The sequence below is a fragment of the Eumetopias jubatus genome, unplaced genomic scaffold (genome assembly GCF_037043125.1).
Source record: "Eumetopias jubatus isolate StellerSeaLion01/CBP00866 unplaced genomic scaffold, mEumJub1_p1.0 scaffold_1, whole genome shotgun sequence".
In the NCBI taxonomy this organism is placed as follows: Eukaryota; Metazoa; Chordata; class Mammalia; order Carnivora; family Otariidae; genus Eumetopias; species Eumetopias jubatus.
The window spans coordinates 107,795,689-107,818,042 of record NW_028274807.1 but is presented as its reverse complement, the minus strand read 5'-3'; the positions used below and the strand labels follow the sequence as shown (position 1 = coordinate 107,818,042).

The window sequence follows — 22,354 nt, the reverse complement described above, 5'->3', positions numbered from 1 at the left end:
GCACAGGAAGAATTCTTATACATGTCTTGAAGGAAAGTAGAAAGAATCTCCTTTGATCTTATAAAACCTCCTCAGGTCCTGTGAATCAGCACACTGGGAGAATGGCAGAGCCATTAAAAATCCCTCAGGGAAAAGCAAGGGGCTAGGAGAGGATCTTGGAGAGTGACCCAAAAGAAGGATGACTTAGAAATGTCACAGAGACATTAGAAGAGGAAGATAGAGTTTCAGGATGTCACAGGGGCTCAACATCATCAAATTTTATAGATGTTAAGGAGAATAATGCTGAAATTCAGGTCAATGGATTTGGTGGGGTGCTGGGCCGTGATGGCCTTGGGGATCAGTTTCACCAGCATGTAGGGACAGGGTCTGAAAAAACAAAAAAGGCAGGCGGCTGCTAGCTCAGGAGACATTTGTCTTGGCACCGGCCAAGTAACTGTTTTTCAGAACAGGGAACCTGAGTTCATGTTTTAAACAAAGTCTCTGGAAAGGGAGCTACTGCACAGGTAAAAAATAAACATCACTATTTTGATATATTCAGAAAATCATGTTGTTTTGGATAATTCTTGATAGCATCTTTCCTTCTAAATTTAACTCTTTATGAAAGAAAGAATTGGAGGTGCTGGTTGGGTTTCTACCTGTCAGATTTTGGTCATAAAAGAAAATTCCAGAACAACGCCATGGTCAAATGTGAGATGACTCACAGTTAGAGCTGAGGAGCAGTGGGTTGTGGGAAAACCAGCCTTCACAATCCAAGCCTTCCCCTCACCTCCCCCATCACATCTTTCCTTTCCCATGTCTGGCTGCATCTTGGTCAACTAGCCTATTTCCCATTCCTGGTCATCCTTATTATATACTTAAAGTAAAATGTTGGCTAATAAGGGTTAGCGTGGGAACTCTCCCACAGGTATTTGCATGTTTAAAAGCACCCCCCGCCCCACAAGGCACAAGGCAAGCCCTGATGGGTCTGTGCCCAGGAGAAAGACCTGCTCTGTTACCACCTCTTCTTCATGACTCTTAATGTACCCAGAGCTTGGGTCCAAGGAAACATCCTGGTTACTGAACGAGATTGGGATCCAAACTTCTTTATTTTTCAAATGTTTCTTCAGATGTTCCAATATTATTTGGTGACTAACCTGTTCATTCCCCACAGATTTGAAATGTCACCCATACTATGTCCTAAATTCCCAAATGTGTTTGGGCCAATTTGTGAGCCTGCTGTTTTGTTTCACTAATCCATCTGTCAGCTCATGCCCCAGACCCAGCCTTGGAATTACTGTAGTTTTACAATATGCTTTTATTTTTATTTTTTTAATTTTTTTTAAAGATTTATTTATTTGAGAGAGTGAGAATGAGAGAGAGAGAGTACATGGGGGGGGTGGTCAGAGGGAGAAGCAGGCTCCTCGCCAAGCAGGGAGCCCGATGCAGGACTCGATCCTGGGACTCCAGGATCATGACCTGAGCCGAAGGCAGTCGCTTAACCAACTGAGCCACCCAGGCGCCCTACAATATGCTTTTAATATGGCCTAAGGCTGGATCACTCTCATTCTTTTTCATAATCCTTCGGACTGTGCTTACATGTTTATTTTTTGTATGGTTTAGAATCAGCTTGACTATTCCACCTCTTCACCACATCTCAAAAAACCCTGTGCGTACTTCTTTGGGATTGTGATAAAATTATATTTTGATTCAGTACGAATTGATACGTCTATAGTATCAAACTTTCCTATCCATTCAGGCCTTCTTCTGAAGTACCTGGAGGCCGTTTTCATATTGCAGAAACCTGTTAGGTTTAATCCTAAATATTGTATGGGTCTTGTGGCTATTATAAATAAGATGACTTCGTCTATTACATTTTCTAACCAAGTGTCATTCATATATAGGAAAGCTTTTTTTTTTTAACCCAAACACTGTTGAATTCACTCTCACTCTGTAATATCTTTTCAAACAATGATGTCATCTGCAAATAATCAGTTGTTTGTAAGGCAAAAAATATTCCACTGTGCAGTAGTCACTTCAGCTGTACCCTCACACATCCACAGACACAATGCATTTATTATTCTTTAAGTTTTTCTTTACAGGCTTGGCTTGTAAAGTACTTCAAATGTATAGAAAATTACCGAACACTAAGATACCTGTCATCCAGATTGAACAGATACTATTTGCCATGTTACTGTCAGATCATTCCTCCTTAAACAAAAAGGCCTGATGTAATACTGCAGACGCATCTACGGTGTCTCCATCCCATCTTCCTTCTCCTCCTCCCCAGAGTAAGTCCCGCACTGAGGTTGGAGTCTGACATCCTGCACTCACTAATGCACGTGGATGTACGTGGTTGTGGTGTTTTAAAAATGTGTGCATGTTGTCCGCAGTTGTAACATGCTGTCCTGATTGAAAAGTAATAAATATCTGCCCATTATGAAAAATTCCAACCTTTAGAGAAATCAATGGGACAGAAAGTTAAAAGTGATCCATAAGAATCTTTTTAAGAAAGCCACTATTCACAGTAAGGTATATGATGTTTTAACCCACACCGTGAGGTTGCAGAGAGTAGGGCCAAACGCTATCTGAAGTGCCTAACAAAAGAATGCCTTCCTGAGGGAAGAATAATTGAGGTATGTGTTTACCACCATATCCTGTTCTCTACAGAGAGTTCTCGAGCTCAGTTAAAAAAAAAGAAAGACAAGAATCTCAGCCGAGGTTACTAGGACTTTAGGTAGGTTTCAACAGCATCGCTGTTTACGCCACAGAACACCAGGCTTCTATAGATTTGATTGCTGCACCTGACAGGGCCCGCGGCCTGCACAAAGCAGATGGCCTTGACGCACAGCTGCCAAACTTGGAGCACATATAAGACAATCAGAGGAAGTCTACGTATAAACTTCTCCATGCAAGGAAAGGTGGTTTTTCCATTTGCCTTTTTCTGAGCAATTTAACTTCCTAATTACATGGTCCAAATTGTTTCAGAGACTATGTAAACCATATGTGTGTTAAATGCTAGAGACAAACACGGGGAAGTCTGATTAGCATCAACTTCCCTCAGGAAAGGGGTTTCTTTCCCAAGTCCGGCTAAGGCTGCGTTATCCTTATGGGACATGGCTGAGTAAGCAGAGGAGAGGGCTAGTTTGTAAGTGGCTGCATCTGGCTGTGGATTCTCCCCTCTTCCTTCTGCTGAGGCACATATTTTAACCCAGAGTTATCCTCTGGTATTAACATGAGCAAGTAGGTGCTGCCTGACATCAGCAGAATGTATTTCATCTCGTATTTAGCAGATTCGGAGAGGAGAAAATAGGATTATTTTGAACCTTTATGAGGGTGAGTGTGTGAGTGTGTGTGTGTGGGAGAGGTAGTTGCTTTTTCATTTTTGTCCCGTTGGGTTTGAACAGTAGAGGGTGAGGATAAATAATCAATTTATTTCACTACCATTAAATGAAATTAAGGGTTTTTTTTAAATATAAGTTTATTTAAAGAGAAGTGAAGAAGTTGTAAACATTATTTATTGTGTGATGGACAAGTTTGCAGGTCTAGATGAAATAATGGTATTGGATGATTGTTATTGAATCAGTTAAACAAACAAACAAACAAACAACAACAACAAAGACATGTTTCCTGTGTCCTGTTTTGGATGCAGAAGTCCATACAGTGGGACAAGTTCCCTTTTTGGGCAATAGTCAATGACACAGATGTGCAGATGGATAAAAGCGGATACCTTGAGGTGAACTCACAGAGCTATAAATACAGTGGCCACAGTTCGTCTTCCCCACTGGACATTTGAGAGGACAACAGGCAGAAATGGGGTCACACAGTCACACAGTCTTAATGGTGTTGTGGTTGTCATTGCCTAAGAGAACAATGAAAACAAAAACACTCTTAATTTTTCTACTTTTTCTGGCCTTAATTGCCCCAAGGAGACAAAGATTCAGAGCATTAATGAAACACACTGGCGGATATTGTTTGTTTTTATACAAACACTGGGGAAAGGAGGAACTCAGAAAATCAAGAGGAAAAGAAAGACTGAACTAGTTTATTCATGCTAGTTTACATAGCCTTCCTATGGCCTCTTGGTCTTGGATTCTAGTGGGAACTACCAAATAGGTAGAACCAAGTTATGCTGGAACTTGAGTCATCTTGAATGTTGGCTTTATGGCATAAACATTCCTTTGCCTTTTATTTCTTTGGAACTATGAAGAATACCTGTGCAATGTCATTGGTTGGGGCACTACCTAAATACCCACGTACACAACGTTAGGATGCTTGGATTTCTCTGTTTGAGCAAACAGAATTATTTTTAACTGGAAATGGGTGTCTTTGACTAACAGGTCATCTTGTTTAACTTGTGAGTTGGACCAAAAGATTCAGAGGAACAGAAAGAGCATGGTAACAAAGAAGCCCTCCTTCATCTTGTTTTTTTCTCTTGTTTTTGATGTTGTCGAGGTTTTGCTTTAGGTTTTTTGCTTTTGTGTTTTGTTGTTTGGTGTTTATCCGAGTCCTGAGCTGTTAAATCGATGTTTAAGATATCTAGGCAACATTATAAACTTTTCCTGCTCTGCCAAAAATTGACTGCTTTGTTTCTGGTAAACCTGGCCTTTAAAAAATATAACCTGGAGAGCCTGGGTGGCTCAGCCGATTAAGCGGCCAACTCCTGATTTCAGCTCAGGTCGTGATCTCGGGGTCGTGGGATTAAGTCCACGTCGGACTCTGTGCTCAGCGGAGAGTCTGCCTGATATTTTCCCTCTGCCCCTCACCTCGTGTTTTCTCTCTCATTCTCATATAAATTAAATATATATATATATATATATAACCTTATTTGTTTGTAAAGTGTATTATCCTTGTATTATCCTGCTTTGTCTTTTTATAAAAGTTGTGTGAACTTTGATAAACCTTATTTTGATGTGAGAAATATTTCATATATTTATACATCCTGACTATGGCTGTCTTGGTCTGTAGGCAGTTTCAGGAGAGCTTTGGAAATGATCTTGCCATGTGAACTTTCAGTTAATACAGATTATCGCCTTAGCAACAAGCTAGACCTGATCAGAAGGAAGTATTTTGCTTTTATAGATAATTGTATTTGCCGTTTTTTGAGGGGAGTATCTATCAAACGAAATTTTGGAAAAGATTTTATAAAGTTGTCTAAGGAGAGTTACAAGGAAGTGGTTGATAGGTAGATGTCCACCACTGAATAAAAGAAATTCTAATAAATCTTAAGCAAAATGACCTATCCTGAAATTCCTAGTGTAGTTGACTGGACACGAGGAGTTTCCTTTTCTCTTCGTTTCTCTGAGTTCATACATTTGCATTTATTTTTAAATTAGGTAAATAGTCCATTTTGTTCCTAGAATATATTGCATAATCATCCATTTATTCAGTAGTTCTTTTCTTGAGCTCTTCCATGTTCAGCTGCGAGGGTTATAGATGCAGGTGGAGTAGAGGGAGAGCCGGATCTAACCAGGGCTGGGATTTGCCAAGGAGATGAGCATTGTATGCACGGAGTGATTGAAACTACATACCAAGAAACCCAAGCTGGGTAATTTAATAAGCATGAATGAGAGGACACGAAGGGTTTAAGGACAGGGGAAAGGTGGTAGAGTCAGTGGGCTAAAGAATCACTGGGGTTGAGGATTAGAAGAAGAAGGGAGTTGGAGAGATAGGGGGTCAGAGAGGGTGATCGACCCTGGGATTACAGAGAGGTTACGGTTGATGGCAATGACAAGGTCTAGGTTATGACGATGGCTGGGGTAGCTGAAGGAGAGAAAATAAGACGGTTGGGGAAGGGGAAATCAAGGAACTGAGAAGCCAGGGTAATGGAAGACTCCCCTCCGTGGAAATTCAGGAAAGTCTTGTTGGGGAGAGACCGTGAGCCAGCAACTAAACTCGTAAGGGCAGATGACTCCTAACTCGTCCAGGAGTCTGTCCCCGACTTTGATTGTGAGATAGAGCTGGACAGCATGAGCTTCAAAGCTAAAGACTTTCTGGGAGGAGGAAGTGATCATTTTCTAGCAGCAGCAACGAGAGGCAAGCCGGCAGAGAGCCTTCAGGGGAGGCCACATTTTCTAGGGAGAGCCAAATTTCTGTTAAGGCAAGAAGGTAAAGGGAGGGTTCAAGGGCAAGGCTGAGGATTTATAAGATCTTGCTGGATTCCCTACATGAGCCCTATTTCCGGAGGACCCAGTAGAAGGGGTTCAGAGACCAGCTGAGGAGCTCAGAGGGTGGAACCAGATTAGGCGTGTTCACAGTGCTACGGGGATGCGAGTCGGGGGAATGAGGAATACTGGGGATCTTGGGCAGAAGCGGGGATAGAGAAATCAGTGCTGGTGGTTTCTGAAGCAGGTGGCGAGGCTACGTATGTTGGGAGAGAAGGACGGCTCAGGCAGACCTCTGAGGCTCTTCTTCCGTCCTGTGCCTAGTGGTTTGGAGGCTGGGAGTGAGCCCTTGTTACCCAGAGCCAGGATCGGTTTGGGACTCCCTCTTTATTCTGTGGACGGAGGGAAGACTGGGGAAGCGTACCCATCCGAGCATTACCACTGCGTATGTGTGTCTCACTTGTGATAACAGTTCCAGGATAATGTAAGGTGAAAGCTAGAGCATTTACAATTATGTTTAATACTGCTTTTAAACCTGAGATACAATTTAGCATATTACAGAGAAATAGTAATTGACGGGTCTAATTTGGGAAGTGTATATTGATTCACAATCAGTATATATATATATATATATATATATATATATATATATAATTCAGATTCCAGCTCATGTTTTAAAATAAATCATCCTCTCCCTTTCCTTCCTTCCTCCCCATCACCTTCTCCCCAAAGGCGACGTGAAAACTGACAGTGTCACAGTCCTATCCACTGAATCGCTGGCATGTTCTTTTCCCTTTTCCTTTTAGTGAAGAAAGTTACAATGTCAATGATTATTCCTTAAGAGATCAGCTGTTGGTGGAATCTTGTGACAACGAAGAGCTTAATTCTTCTCCAGGGAAGAACAGTGCCACAATGCTTTATTCAAGACAGAGCTCTGCCAGCCACCTCTTCACTCTGACGGTCCTCAGTAACCACGCGAGTGAGAAAGTGGAGATGCTGCTCGGGGCTGAGACGCAGTAAGTGTGTTCGGGGACGGGGTTTCAGAACGTCTGCTCCCAGTCTTCCCTACGTCATTGCCCTGGTCTAAGACTCCCTGAAAACAGTGAACAGTAGAACACAGAATAAACACTGTGTGTTTTTTGCTGAGGACCTCCTATGCACCAAGCACTGGGTCTAGGTGGTTCGCGCAAGCTCATCTTTTCACTCATTCGATCCCCTCAGCGTCTCGAGAGATGCACATTATTATTTTCATTTTCATGACTCCTAATGGATGCATTGTGCTTTAGGTGGTGTGCTTTTATATTTAGAGAGAGGTTTCAAAATCTCTTTATTTTAATCATGGATAAAGATATGACCCGTGAGCCCTGGGTAGGTGACACCTGGTAGTTTGAGTCTAGGCCATAATTTTTCCTAGATGAGGGAGCTGAGGCCATTTTGCAATCACCTACCATCAACGAGACAGCAAAAAGCCTAAGGATTTCTATCCAAAGAGATACTCAGTTTGGGGGAACATTCACGAATCCACTTTCCCGTCAGAGTTGATGCAGAGGCTAAATTAAATAAACAGCCCTGCTGTTTGTGGCTGCTGGAGCCCCGGTGGCTGGGGGGCCGGCCAGCCTCACCGTGGGTGAAGGCAAGGGGGTTTCACCTCCGAGTCTACCCCCCACGATTGGGTCCATTTAGAGGTTGTTGACCTATTTATTTGTTCAGAAACTGGAAGCGTCCTCTTGAAACAATCATCACAGGCAGGTGTTCTGTTGGGCAGAGCAGGAGAGGAAGAGAGGAAGCCCTTCAGCCTTGGTCCTCAGGGATCCTCCACATCCCTCCCACTGGAGTCTGCCAGGGATCCCACGTGGTGCGATTAAAATGGACCGGCAGCTGGTGAATAACAGCCCTAAGACTGTAGCAAAAGCTTAACGAAAGGAAACCCAGGAAGGTATCTCTCCTTCTTAAGAGTATTTTAACAGTGCTTCCTGGGTCATTAAAGAGAGACGTCAGAAAAAGATTAAAATTATCAAGTATCCACATAAAACATTTTAAATGATCATTTCCTATCTTTTGGCATAAGAAGTAACTTCTCAAAGGCTCTTAAAGAAGACCAAGAGGGACAGGTTGATGTAAAATCTATTTGAGATTTGAAAATAGCTAAAGTAGAGTATTCCAAATGAACTTGAGAGTTAGCAGAGGGAATAAGAAAAGGAGCTTCATTCTATGTGTTTGTTTATAAAACAAAGAAATGCCTTTTTCTAAGGTCCCAGAGCTCTTCCATGAAATTGCTAAAGAGCCCAGCCACGTTCCAGGCATGCTCCTCTGTGTTTGCACTTCTGGATGGGTATGGTACTAGCTGGTCTATGCAGGTGACTAGCAGGAGACATATCCAAGACCCCAGCTCAGGAAGGCATTTCTTCAACTCTGAAAGGGATTAAACCCCTCGGCCAGTGAAGGCAGATCTAGCCTTCCTCTGTTTGGGAAAGCTTCTCTTAAAAAGAGAATTTCATATGTCTGAGCTTTGGATCTTATATGACTTTTTTTTTTTTTTTAAAGTAGGCTGCATGCCCCACATGGAGTCCAGTGTAGGGCTTGAACTCAGGACCCTGAGATCAAAACCTGAGCGGAGATCAAGAGTTGGACACTGAACTGACTGAGCCACCCAGGCGCCCCCTTATATGACTTTAAGGATGAAAGAGTCTTAAAGGCTTTGGGGATGAGTGCTTGTCCAGACATTCTAGGGAAATCTCCGAAACAGATTTTCACTCATCAGTTTTTGTTCGTAATGGTGAAAGTGTTACTGGTTTTGCTTTGTGTTTTCCTTTTCTCTCTGTTTATAAGGATTGTTTGTTCTTTATTCAGGTCCTGCCAACATCTCAGCAGAGCTTTTCCTGTCTCTTTTGTAATTTATGTAACCTCCACCACTTGTTCCTGAGATTGTTCCCGGAGAATAGGAAGTAAACGGACATGTCCAGTTCTTTGTATACCAAGGCTAGATCCTTTCCTGGGACGTTCTGTAGCATTTGTTCACCGCCTTTCCTTTTGATCTTGCCATGGGCTGAATGGATATTCGTTTCCTCAATCAGACATGTTCTCAGAATATTGAGTTGTGTCACCCATAAATGGTATGAGCCATGGGTCTGACTCAGATTTGTAGTTCTTTAATGAATGGCAAAAGAACATTCCGTAAGGGGCAGAGGTCTTCTTGCATACAGGACTCACTCCCCCACTGCCCTCCCGTCCAACACCAGCTCCCTTACAGTTGAAAAGTAAATAAACGGACCCTTTTAAGCACTCAAGACATAAAATAGCACTGGTGCTGAAAGAAAATCTATTATAGCCAAGATGTGCTTTCCTTAGAAAAAAACAACTGACTGTTTAAAAGTCTAGCAAATTGTTATATGCCATGTTTGGGTAAGTGCAGATCACCCTGGGCTTACCTGATTTCGGGCGGACAATCAGAGTTTTGGTCTATGTAGACTGTTCTCTTTGCTTCTAAGATTTGCAAAATGTATAGGTGAATGTGTGTGTCTTAAGTTTCCTCTCTTTTATGTTGTATGTGGTTAAGAGGGTCTGTTGGCAAACTGGTTGGGCAAACAAGGTTTTCACCCCATTCTGGCCTTTGAATCGTGGCAGAACTTTAGTCACATAGGTCTTTTGGCTACGTGTTCTTTGGTTTGAAAAAGGAGGAGGTTCGTACCTAAATCTTTACCTTCTTGGAAAAACTGTTGTCAGTAGGAGGGCTTTCGCTATTTGACACGAGGACAGTTCAGTCATTATAAGGTGGTGAAATGGTAGAACAGAGCAATAGCTTTGATTACATAAAGAATTCAGAAAAGCTCACCAAAAAAGGAAATGGGGTGAGCACTTAAGGAACACCTGGGATGCGCCAGATGGAGTCAGCCATAGAACATGAGGAAGGTGAACACCCATAGATGTTTCTAGAGAAGGATACACTTGTGAGCCGAAGTAAGGTGACATCCGGGTTTCCTGTCTTGGTTTCCCCAGGATCGGCATTACATCTTTTGTTCTGGCAGAGTTAGGAATAGCACCCTCTTTGACTCTCAAAAGTGTCTTATTTAGGCAGTAAAATCGGTGATGACCCTATTTATTGGTCTGTGCTCTACTTCCCTCATTTTTTCTCCCAGATGTAAAATGAGACAAAGGTGATGTGATTTGCTTAAAGTCACACAGGAAGTGAGTTATTGCCAAAGCCGGGACCAGACCCCTGACCCTCCTGAATCTAGTGTCCTTCCTGGTAACAAGTTTTAATCATCTAAGCCACCATTCAGTAGACTGCTCCCCCCTCCCTTGCCATTTGGCCCTGTTGTACATCTATCTGGAAGGAAAACTCCAGGAAGCCAGTTGCTATGAAATATGAAATGTGAAAAACTACTAAAACGTGGATTGTTTTCCTCAGTTCATAGACTCTAAAAAGGGAAAAAAAAATTAATCTGTGGAAACCGAGCTGGTTAATTTAGGGCATCCCATTGCTTGAAATATTTTGTAATAAAATCCTGAATAGATGGTGCAGGAAGACTCCCCTAAGGTGACATTTGGCCCGAACCCTGAGCGACAAGGAGTCAACCCATGGGAAAACGCAGGACCAGAATGTTCCAGGCAAAGGCAACAGCAGGTGCAGAACTTCTAGGGAAACAAGTCTGAAGTTGTCAAACTTGGCTTGAACATGATGGAGATGGCTAGATCAGAATGCGGCAGAGAGAGAGTGGGCGGTCAAGACGCCAGGGGAGGCTGGAGCATTTCAGAGCAGAGCGGTTCCGGTGTGGCGTGTGGGCTCTCAGTCCTCACACCATCTCCGCCTGGGCCCGAGGGAAGCAGTTGAGCACTTAACAGCATTTTGACATGTCTGCAGCATCAAAGCATGTGATTAACAGTAACTCACTTTTGTTGTATTTCTAAGAACACTTGGTCCACAATGGATGGGGTCGGGGGTTGGGGGTTGAGGACTGGTTCTTCACCACACATATTTTGAGAAGCCACCATCTAGAGCTTCGTAAACTGTAGCAGGGAGTTCCCGGGAAGACTGGAATGAAGGCAGAAGATTCAGCAGGGAGAGCAAAGTGGGTCCTGTTGCAGTAGTCACGGGGAGCCCTGAGTACGGCCTGGGCCGTGGTCTGAGAGAGGAGATAAAAACGTGCTCTTTTGGAGGCAGGGACAATGTGATGGACTTACGGGTTGGATGAGTTGGCGTGGCCGTGCGTGAAAGACAGGAATGGATGGTGCTTTGGATTTTAGGCTTGAGCAGCTAACACCGTATGTTAAGTTGCTCCTCCTCGGTCTTCACTGTGGCTTCTTCCTCTGCTGCCCTGACGAGGCTGCTCTGTCGAAAGATGCGCAGCAGCTTCCTGGTTACCCTGTCCGGCAGTCGGCCCTTCCTTACCTTTCATCTCATTTCGTTTTGTTGTCCATTCAGCTCTCTCACCCTGACCCCCTTTTTGACATTTTCTTAACCTGTTATCCGTGTTCTCTTAGCTTCCCTTCCATCTCTCTCTTTTTTAAATATTTTATTTATTTATTTGAGAGAGAGAGAGCACGCACAAGCGGGGGGAGCTTTCCTTCTATTTCTAACCATTTCTCTTCGCTTTCCTGAACCAGTCAGCTACCCAGCGCTTTCCCTAAATGCACATTTCTGTAACTGGTACCGTTGGCACCATTTCACGTTTATCCAGTCTGGAGACTTGGTGTCATTTGTGATGCTCCGGGTCGGAACAAATCCATCATCTGCCAGTTCTTTTTGTACAAGAAGTCCATTGCCTCCCTCCTCGTTTCCATGCCACCGCCTCCTTCCGAGGACAACCCATGTATCACTTATCTTTTTTTTTTGAAGATTAATTTATTTATATGAGGGAGAGAGAGAGAGCATGAGTGAGTAGGCGAGCAGGGGGAGGGGTGGAAGGAGAGGAAGAGAGAGAATCTCCAGCAGACTCCCTGATGAGCGTGGAGCCCGACACGAGGCTCGATCCCACCACCCTGAGATCATGACCTGAGCCGAGACCCAGAGTCAGACTCGTAACCGACTGAGCCACCGAGGAGCCTCTGTGTCACTTACCTTTTGAGCCACCCTGTAGTGTCCTCCTAACCATTCCCCTTCTCTCTAGTCAGTTTTGCATGGTTTTATGACTCATCCCTACGCTCAGCTGTGTCTTTTTCTCACTTTGCACATAGCAGGTTCCCAGTGCATATTTCTGGAATTGACCCACGGTGAATGTAGTGAGCTCTCCTGCATCTCAGGCAAGGTAGAATAGTGGCTGCGTGGAGGAAAATACTGCTTCCCTGTTGTTCTCTGTCCGGATATTCACTGTCCCTTTTGTGCTGCCCGAGCAAGTTTTCTCTAAATTCCACTTGTTTTTCCATATTTGCTATTGTGGCTGTGTTCTCTCTGTGTGCCCGTGAAAGATCTTAAGTCACGTTGTTCACGAGACAGCAGTCTGTGACAAATACCAAGGCGTATCCTGTATAAAAGGACAGAGGACGAATGTTTCACCACTGTCATTCTTCTCCCTCTGGGCCTTTCTAGAGGAATGTGGGAGCCGGAGAGCCCCCTTTGTCTGCCTTCATGAAGACGAAGCGCAGGGGCAGCTGCCGCTGACACAGGCGTGGGGGGCTGCAAGTGGCGGCCCCGGCCTCCTGGGTTCATGGTGGAATTTGCGTGGTGTTTGGGTCTGGCGCGGGCGGATGGGGAGATATCCAGACGTGTTCAGGGATGAACACACATTTTCTTTACCCTTTATGTTTAGCTATAGGATATAATCACCTCAAACCATAATCAGAATTGAGATCTTTCACACAATTTCTCCCTCACTGAAAGAACTAGAAGCCTCACCGATGTGGTTGGTCCTTGTCAGCCGTCCAGACAACCAGTTCCTGGGCCTCCTGATAAAGGGGCATTGTTTGCAGGGAGTCTTGTGGCCTTCCTGCTTCTGTTAATGATTTAATTAACAACAGGAAGTAAATGGGATGGAATAAAATTGTAAATAGTATGTCTGACATACTCTTATCCTTCATCCTCTAGCAAAAATCCGCAAGCGAGGATAATTTCTATGGAAAAGAAATGTGTTTATTATAGCTGTAGTATTCCCCTTCGATGCATCTGGAATCCACATCCAAGCATGATCTCTTACATCGTATAGTGCCCGTCAGAGTACTTGGTCTTTTGTGATGCTCATCACCAACTCCGATGAAACAGGAGGGCAGGCGATGGTGTGGGTCTTTTATCATTGAGGAAAAAGGGAATTGACCCACTTTCGGTTATGCCAAGATTCCAGGCCAAACTCTGTCTTGTCAGCTATTTGATATGACACACAAGAAATGGTCGCTTTAATTATGTAACATGTCATAAAATCTTAATCTTAGAACTCTTGTCGTGGGCCTCGGGAATTAGTTTGCTTTGGTTCGATTTTTTAAATTTGGTGAGTTGAGTGTGTGTTCGGCTTTGTTAAATTTTGTTGCATAGCATCATTTTCACCCTTTGGGTTTTCTTTCGTGGATCTGTTCATTGAACTCATCTGTTTGAACTGAATGTGTGAGGGAACAAACCGAAACCACCACCATGCACACAATCCCAGCCTTCACAGAGGCTCGAAGGACTTTTGCCTAAAGGCCATGGGTACAGGAGTTTCAAAAGGAACCATAGGTAAATTTGTAGACTGTGGCAAGGAACACAGAAGGTAGTTGGCCGGCTGCCACTGGAAGGGAGCTGCAAGGGAAGTTAGAGAGCCACCATCTGGGGCGCCTGGGTGGCTCAGTCGTTGGGCGTCTGCCTTCGGCTCAGGTCATGATCCCGGGGTCCTGGGATCGAGTCCCTCATCGGGCTCCCTGCTCAGCGGCAAGTCTGCTTCTCCCTTCACCCTCTTCCTCTGTCATCCCTCTCCCTCTGTGATCGCTTTTGCGCTCTCTCAAATAAATAAATAAAATCTTGGGGGAAAAAAAAAAAAGAGCCGCTGTCTGCTGGCTCCTGTTGAAAGCTCAGGAAGACCCCTTCGGTGGTAAAGTCCTCCATGGATGCTCCCCAGGCTCTTCAGTATCCAGTCTGTCTGTGGCCCTGCGTCTTCGTTTCGGAGCTCACTCTCCGCTCTCTCACTACACATCTCTTTTCTAGCAGATGGCTGGTATTCAGTGAGAATACCAGCTTTGTGTTTTTGACTTTTGTGCAATTAAGTTTAAGCCTACTGCGCTTAATTGCATAAGAGGCAGGCCCCAGTGTGACTGCAGTTGACTCCTGAGGAGGGAACTGGGGGTGCGTAATTTTATGCCGTGCGTGAAGAACGTAGGGCTCAGGAGAGGGCTCACGTGCAGATACTACGTCAAATGTCTCTTAGTCCTCTCTGTCTCTCCTTGGGTGCCCGGTGTTTTAAGTAGAATGTTCTACCGCACGTAGCCCGTCGCACGCTGTGTTGGATTTTGTGTTTGTTTTCTTCCCTCTCTGCTCCTTCATGCTGGAGACTGTAGAGAGCAAGAGACCCTGTTTTATTCACTTTGCAACCCCATCCTAACACAGGGCTCGTGCAGAGGCAGGGGTTGCTCCGTGGATGGTGGTCCACGGAAGCGGCACTGTTCCTCATTCTCTTGCTTTATTTGGGCAAAGGGAAAAGTCTATGAACTGGCAGTGGGGCGGATTGTGAATTCACGTCGATTGTTTCCTGCTGTCCCCGGAGAAAAGAGCTGTCTTCGAGGGAGCCCCGCACTTGCTAGCTCAGTTTAATAACGGGTACGTCTATGCCCTGGTTTTTCTTGTTCTTAGAATTCCCTCTTCCGTTGAGGGAGTCTCCTCCCTGCTTCGGGGTGGATGCAGTGTTTTCTGCTTCATAGTGGGAAGGAGCTCCTTGGCAGGGCTCTTGGAGGCCCCCAGGGGCCGGGGGGCGGGGGGGGGCAGTGGACTTGTGCGGTTTTGATGGCATGTGAGGGGGGCGGGGGTGGGAGGGACCGGCTCAGTTGAAGCCATTTCAAGAAGCGGCTCCTTTCAGTGAGGGCAACAAGGAGTATCTTGTTCTGTCCTCTTGAGGCTCCGTGAGGGGCCGCCGTGTCTAAGGGATGCCATTAGCATCCAGGCAGCGTGCCGCGGGAGTGAGAGGTTTCATCTGGACTTCTGGAAACTGGCTGCAGGGTCAGGCCGTCCCTGAAACGGGCCACCGGATGCCAGAGGCGGGCTGTGCCTGAGAAGTGATGCGGAGGGCGGCAGACGGGAGTCAGGGCCACGCGGAGATGCGTGGGGAGGCCAAGAGGAGTCCCACGTGGTTGGGTGTGGCGCACGGGGCGCACACGGGCCTCTTAGGTTTCTCTTGCTGAACGGTTCTTCTGCCAGTCAGATCTTATTTAGTGTTCAGTTGCCTTTGTGCTTTGGAAATTCCACGTGAGCCCGAGAAAAAAATAGATCTTATCTGATGAAGAGATGATATCAAAGATTTAAGTGTTTGCTTAGGATCATTTTAAAGGAGGCTGTGCTTTATATAAAGTACTCATTCCTTATAAAACCGCCCTAAAGCCCTTTGTGTCCTGTAGTCAAGTTTTTAGAAGCAAGCAGTACCATCAGTGTCTACGTCAGTTGTGCACATTACTTACTCCTTGACACTCTGGCGTGACTGGGGCCTAGCCTCAGTTTCTGAAATAAGTCTGTCTTTCAGCACCCTGCGGTTTCCACCCTTCCTGACTTCTCTCATTATTTTGTGAGCACCTGCTAGGGAGCATCGCCTTTTAGGCCGCAGACTACCTGGCTTATCTGCTGACTCCACCACTCAGCCCTGCCACCGGGAGCAGGTGCTTAACCCTCCAAACTTAGCTTCGTCCTCTGAACAATACAATGGAAATAATAATGTTACTATTTAATTTCCAAGATTGTTGTAAAGATTAAATTCGATGGCCTTGAAAAATACAAAAAAGCACTGTAGCTGGCGCATAAGTGCTCCATAACTATTTAGAACAAGACCCAGGTCCTGCCTTCCTGACGTTTATGGCCTAGGAGGAGGAACAGACGAGTGAGGACATGAGGGGCAGTGCGTGACGAGTGACAGTGATTCCTTAGGTGAACAGATGGCTACAGGCCTCCGTTATGTGCCGGGTAGCGTTGGAGATAACGCAGTGAACTGAACAGACAAGATGCCTGCCTTCGTGAGGCTTCCAGCTGGCCAGCAACATGATAGTGCTGTGCAGAGGAGTGCATGGGAGCAGGGCTGTCAGACTGGTTGGGGATGGGGCTGTGGGCTCCCGCATCCGGGGAGGCCACCTGGAGGAGGTGAGGCTTGTGTTTTCACAGCTGAGTGGACGTGCTGAACAAAAGTGGACATACTATAGGATTCCATTTTCATAACGCATAAGACAGGTGGTGGTGGTTCCCTTTGTGGGTGGTTATTGACAGGAAAGGGACGGAAGGTGTTGGGTGTACCTATGAAACCACTCATACCTCTGTATACCCTTAAGATCAGCATGGTGTTTTATGTATGTTCTTCGTTGATGATGATTGAGCGTAATGGGTAGAAACAGAGGGAAGGTCCTACTTGAGAGTGAGAAGAGCAGGCGGGGAAGGGTGTGGAACAGCGTGGCATGCCCCAGGCCGGCAAGCGGTCTGCTCTGCCCAGATGGAAGGATACCTGAGGGGCGGTGAAGATGGGGCAACAGCGAGAAGCACCTTTAGGTACAGGCTGTTACAGGAGAAAAAAAATTTCTTTCAAGCACTGGGCGTCAAGGTGTCCCTTCCTGAGAAGGCAGAGTGCAGAGTCAAAACTCACCTTGGTTTGGATAGCTCGCCTCAGGACCTCCATGCAACCTTCTCATCCTTTAAATGGGCTTTTGGAGAATGACATGAAATAATGGATGTCAGGTGCTTGAATCTGCCATGTAGTATGGATTTATTTATTTTTTTTAAGATTTTATTTATTTAATAGAGAGAGAGAATACGAGCGAGGGTAGGGCAGAGGGAGAGGGTGAAACAGACTCCTTGCTGAGCAGAGAGCCCGATGTGGGACTTGAGCCCAGGACTCTGGGATCATGACTTGAGCCGAAGGTGCCCCTGTAGTATGGGTTTGATCAGTGCTCCTTAGGAGATTTTAAAGTGTGTGTGTGTGTGTGTGTGCGCCCCTTATTTAATTAATTGCAATCCTGATACTTGACTTTCCAAATCAAAAACTGGGGATAACTGTATTATGGAATAATGCTTATCTGAGACTTCTGATCCTTTAGTTAAATAATTATTCTGTTTCATGTAATTATAGCTTAATATTATTTAAAAAGTCTCAGTTGTGTTTTTCCTTAAAAATTTTTTTGGCTCTGTTCATTAAGTCCTTTTAATCATTTGGGAACAGTCTGAGAAAGTTCAAAGAATTTGTTTATTTCAGTAAGGCTCATGTTTGGCAATCTCAGCTGTAAGAGGAACTAAACAACTTGAAAGATGTCTAGATTCATCTTTTCTGAAATGGTTTGAGTGTAGGGGGAGGAAGAGAGAATGTAGAGAGACTGATGTACTCGAATTTTTTAAAATGAAATTTGCTTTTTTGAAATGTTAAATCAGATTGAGTATACTAAATATCTTTATGTGATTATGTGTTGGTGTAATCAGCTCTTTATTAAAGGTTAAACTGTCCTGTGAGAAATTCCATTTAATCAGTAATTAGCCAAATTCATTCAGAATCTTTTTAACAGTAATAACTAGCGTTCAGCCTGAATTCAACAGTAATAACTAGCGTTCATCCTGGATTCCCCAGATGATCTTTTTCAAATAACTCATACCCCCCTGTTCTAAAGGCCAGCCCCCTGACTCTCCAGGGAATCGCTCCCATTTTCTGGGAGCGGCTTTTCATGCTTTGTCCCAGCACCTTGAGTCTCTCAGTTGGATTCGCCCTCTGTGTTTAGGAGTGAACGGGCCCGCTGGATAACTGCCCTGGGACACAGCAGCGGGAAGCAACCTCTGGACCGAACCTGTAAGTACCTGGAGGGCGGCCGGCCCTGGACCGTGGAGGGGCTCTGCCCCCTGCTGGACGCCAGGTTGTTAATGGTTGGCCACCGCAGTCCCTGCTCCCTGTGATTCTTGCCCAAGCGTTCCTTCCTGTCGCCCTGCATCACAGAACCCTGTGATCCCCGCTTTGGAAGCCAGGGGCTCTGGATTCAGATCCAAGGTGTAGTTCTTTGTGGTGTAAACGTGGCAAATCATTGCAAAGCCTTCTTGAGCCCGTTTAATCATCTGCAAGTCCGCTGCATCATTATATACGGTACGGGGTTATTGTCAGGATTAAGTTGAACAGCCTATGTTCAAAGCCCTGCTTGTCCTGGAAGGCTCTTAGATTTTCAGCTGTTGCTAATGGGCAGGCGTCGCATGTTCAAGCCTTCTCCATACGGACAGTCTGAATCTCAGCTGAAATGTTACCTTTTTTTTAAAGATTTTATTTGTCTATTTGACGAGGGAGACACAGCGAGAGGGGGAACACAAGCAGGGGGAGCGGGAGAGGGAGCAGCAGGCTTCCCGCGGAGCAGGGAGCCGGACGCGGGGCTCGATCCCAGGACCCTGGGATCATGACCTGAGCCGAAGGCAGACAGACGCCCAATGACTGAGCCACCCAGGCGCCCCTGAAATGTTATTTTTCAACCTTAAAGAAAATTACTTTACCATTCCTTTTGACCTTATTTATTAAAGTGCTAACTAAGATGACGGAAATGTATTTTATTCTTCTAGGGCATCAGGAATGGGTGCAGTAAAGGGTGGTGTCCTGTGCTTATTAGCCTCTTAACTTTGACGTTAGGCTTCTCTGGGTGTTTCTAGCTGGCAGGTCAAATCGAAAGAACCAGGGCAGCAAAATTGGTTATCTGGGAGCACTCAAAAATCATAGCTTTAAGCTTGGAGCCAAAGCTAAAGTGATTGGTTTGAAAGTTGCCTAGAATCAAATTTTATATTATTGAGAAACAAATTAGGAACTCGGTCAGTACCAAGTCACTGAAGTTACAATCCTTTTGTTATGATTCAGCATTTTGGGGGGAACTCTAAAATGTTGTCTAACTTTTGGTTGGAGCTCCTTTTATTTCTGAATGTCTTTGGCAGCTTTTGTGTGCCGGTGGGCTGGGGAGGCCCCCTGGATGGCAGTGGGGAGAATGGGTATACTGCGGATGTTGTCAGTTGTGTGGCCTTGGCACATTACCTGATCTGTCTGGCCTCAGTTTCCCTAATGCACAATGGCTGTTGTCTGCTATATTGTGTATAGCTCATCATGGCTATTTTTGAGGGGATTTGTGCATCACAAAAGGCCTCCCTGGATCCTGAGCTTCTAAAGTTCTAAAGCTCTTAGCCAAATAAGACAGTTCCTGGAACAGAGTTTCTGCTTGATAGACGCTTGTTTCTGTCAATGCCGGCCTTGAATTGCACAGAAAGACCGAGTAAATGTATTTGATTTGTACCTGTTCTGGTTCTCCTCTGCTACCGGGAGCTCAGTGCGTCCCCCCCTTTCCCTTGCAGCACTGACCCAGGTGGAAATCATTAGATCGTTCACTGCCAAGCAGCCAGATGAACTGTCCCTGCAGGTGGCGGACGTGGTTCTCATCTATCAGCGGGTCAGCGATGGTGAGTTGGGGTTTTTAGGGGCACGCCCGATTCAGCTTTTGGGGTGCCATAGGACGGAGGAGTCTCATTTTGTTTTTAATGCTCATATTCCATATCCCTTTGGTTTTTTCATATGCACCTGCCTTTCCTCTGTCAACACTATTGCTTTTAATGTTTTTGAATAAGAATGCAATCACATGGTATATTATTCAAAAGCAACCTTGAATAGTTTCCCTTCCTTCCTTCCTAGTCCCCCAGTGACTTAGTGCTCATCTCCAGAGCTTCTTCCTTCTTCACTTAAAAAAAAAAAAAAATCAGTTTCCTGATGCCCCTGTCTGTGTACAGCATCCCCTCCCCCAGCCTGGCCCAACTCTCAGGCTCTTTTTAGCCTTCTCCCTTCAGGGCCCCTGGTGGTGTCCCACCTCCTCTGTGTCATCCATTCCTTCTTGAGGCCGTTCCTGCTGTTCCCCTGTCTCCTCGCCTTCCCTCATCCGTCACGCACAAGCTGGGGTGGGATGCTGCCTCTGAAGTTCGCTGACATCCTCCCTGGAGCCAGGCAGGGTCCCGGTTCCTCCACACCCCTGTTGCTTCAGGAGGACTCTGCTCTCGTTTGCAGGCTGGTATGAGGGGGAACGGCTGCGAGACGGAGAAAGGGGCTGGTTTCCTATGGAATGTGCCAAGGAGATAACCTGTCAGGCTACAATTGACAAGAACGTGGAGAGAATGGGACGCTTGCTAGGACTGGAAACCAACGTGTAGCCCCCCGCCCCAACGGCCTTCCACGACCGCGAGATTTGCTCGACTTCCTGGCCGGCTGGTTGGTTCTGGGCCGGCTTTGTTGTTCATCTTAACACAGCCTGATTCATTGGAAGAGGGACAACGCTTGCCTTTATGTTTGCCAGGTGGTTCTGCTCTCTCTGGAGAACAGCTACCGGATACACTGAGTTCGAAAGGCTCAGTGTGTGCACACCGTCCACCTGCAGCCTTCTTGAGGCCCGCGGAGAGTCTGCTGCAGGGTCCTGGTGGCCGAAGCTCCGGCCGGGCTCACCCTTTTCTGGCATGGAAAATGGATGTTGGGGGCTGTACCCTGGTTTTCTCTTTCCTACTTTGCCAAGAATGTTACTGTCCCTTTTAACGTTTCCTTTGTATGGTTCTCCCAGTCTTGGCAAGAGTCTCTTTGTTTAAGGAACGCCCAGTTTTGTAAATATTTTTTCTGCCTCTTACATTTTAGATCTGATTCTAATGCTATGAGCATTTCACGAGGAACTGGTAGAGCTCAAAAGGGGAGCTGTTGAATTATTCTAAACCTCTTCCCAAGAAAGGGAAATCGACACTTGAATTTTTGCCACTTCTTTCCTCATTAGTAGGAGAGACGCTTACTTTAGAGATTTTCTTTTTAAACCCATCTGATCCGATATTGGTCTCTGATAAGTAGAGCCTAATAAAACCCTACTCAGGCTACTCAAATAAGATAGAATTTAGATGGTTCACATAAGTGAAAAAATCCTGAACATAGGATTAATGTTCCCAAATGAGCTGATAAACTGACATGAGGCTGCTTTGCCTTTAATAATCTTGCCTCTTATAATTTCTTTAATAAAGATTTTCGACTATTCCCACTCCTGTTTCTAAACAGGAAATTGGCTGAAACACACTCTCAAGGTAAAATTAGGCCCTACCTTGGTATCAAGATGCCAGCATGGCACCTAACTGAAACGTAACATTTTGGTCTTAACGGGAATCCATTTTATATGTACTGAACGTCTTGCTTGCTGGATCTGGAGGATCTCTTAACCCTGGGTGCCTGCAGAACTTCATTTCTTCCCCTGAGGCAAGGAGAAAGGATTTTAGTAGTTCGTTTCATAGAGAGGGAATGAGGGTTTGGAAGACAGAGGGGAAAAATGATTTGTACGGGCAGCTAGGCTTCTCTCTATTCCATCTTCTTCGATAGAGGGGTAAGACCTGGCAAAGCGTACATTATTCAAGGACTCACATCTGTGTGTGACATATCCCACCTACTGCTTGCCAACCGGGTACCCAAATCCTGAGCGAAGTGAGCAAAGCCGAAGCCCAGGGTGGGAGCTAAGTATGCTTGCCTCACACACCCTGCATCCTGCCAACTCAGCCGTGAGCCAGTGTGGTACGCCCGGGGCCTTCTCGTCCCTGGCTCGCTCTCCTTGACTTATGCAGACATTTCTGGGTGTCAGAGACATGCCAGGCCCTGAGTTCTTTGAGCTTTGGGCCAGTCAATGAAGTAATAGCAGTGGACGCAGCAGATTTCTCCAGGTTGGTAAAACAAGGCGTTGATCTCCTCTTTCATGTCACAGGCCTTTTAGAGGAGAGGTTAAGAAACTGTAATTAATCTCATGTGATGTTTGCATTTAGGAAGGAACATAAATGTGTTGCTTGCAAAGGGATCATTCTGTGTTATTTTTGCTAATATCCATTTGAAGCTTAAAAGCAATTGTATGAATCCTGTGAATTAATTTATAAGTAGAGATGTTAAAGGCTGGGAAATACATGCATTTTATAAATCAAAGTCTCATTTAGCAAACAGGTTAGTACTGTTACCAGGTCATGTTGTTATACAGCGGGTGTGTAACATAGTTTCATTTCCACCGTGAATTTTCATTTTTATAGGACAGTTTCTACGAATAGCTTCTCAGAACTGTACAATGACTTCAGTGACCTGTGGAGAACAAAAATACTCATTTTTGTCCCAACAAATTGATACTGCTTGATACTTTTG

At 45.3% G+C, this 22,354-nt stretch overlaps 1 protein-coding gene across 1 annotated transcript in view; it reads left to right on the top strand.

Annotated features, from left to right (window-relative positions):
• The window catches only part of ARHGEF26 (Rho guanine nucleotide exchange factor 26), a 118,346-nt gene extending 95,992 nt beyond the window's left edge, over positions 1–22,354 (top strand). The window contains exons 11-14 of the mRNA XM_028103029.2: positions 6,887–7,096; positions 17,931–17,998; positions 19,522–19,626; positions 20,222–22,354. Of these exons, the coding sequence (XP_027958830.1) occupies positions 6,887–7,096; positions 17,931–17,998; positions 19,522–19,626; positions 20,222–20,364 (526 nt within the window). The 3' untranslated portion in view covers positions 20,365–22,354. The remainder of the gene's footprint in view (positions 1–6,886; positions 7,097–17,930; positions 17,999–19,521; positions 19,627–20,221) is intronic.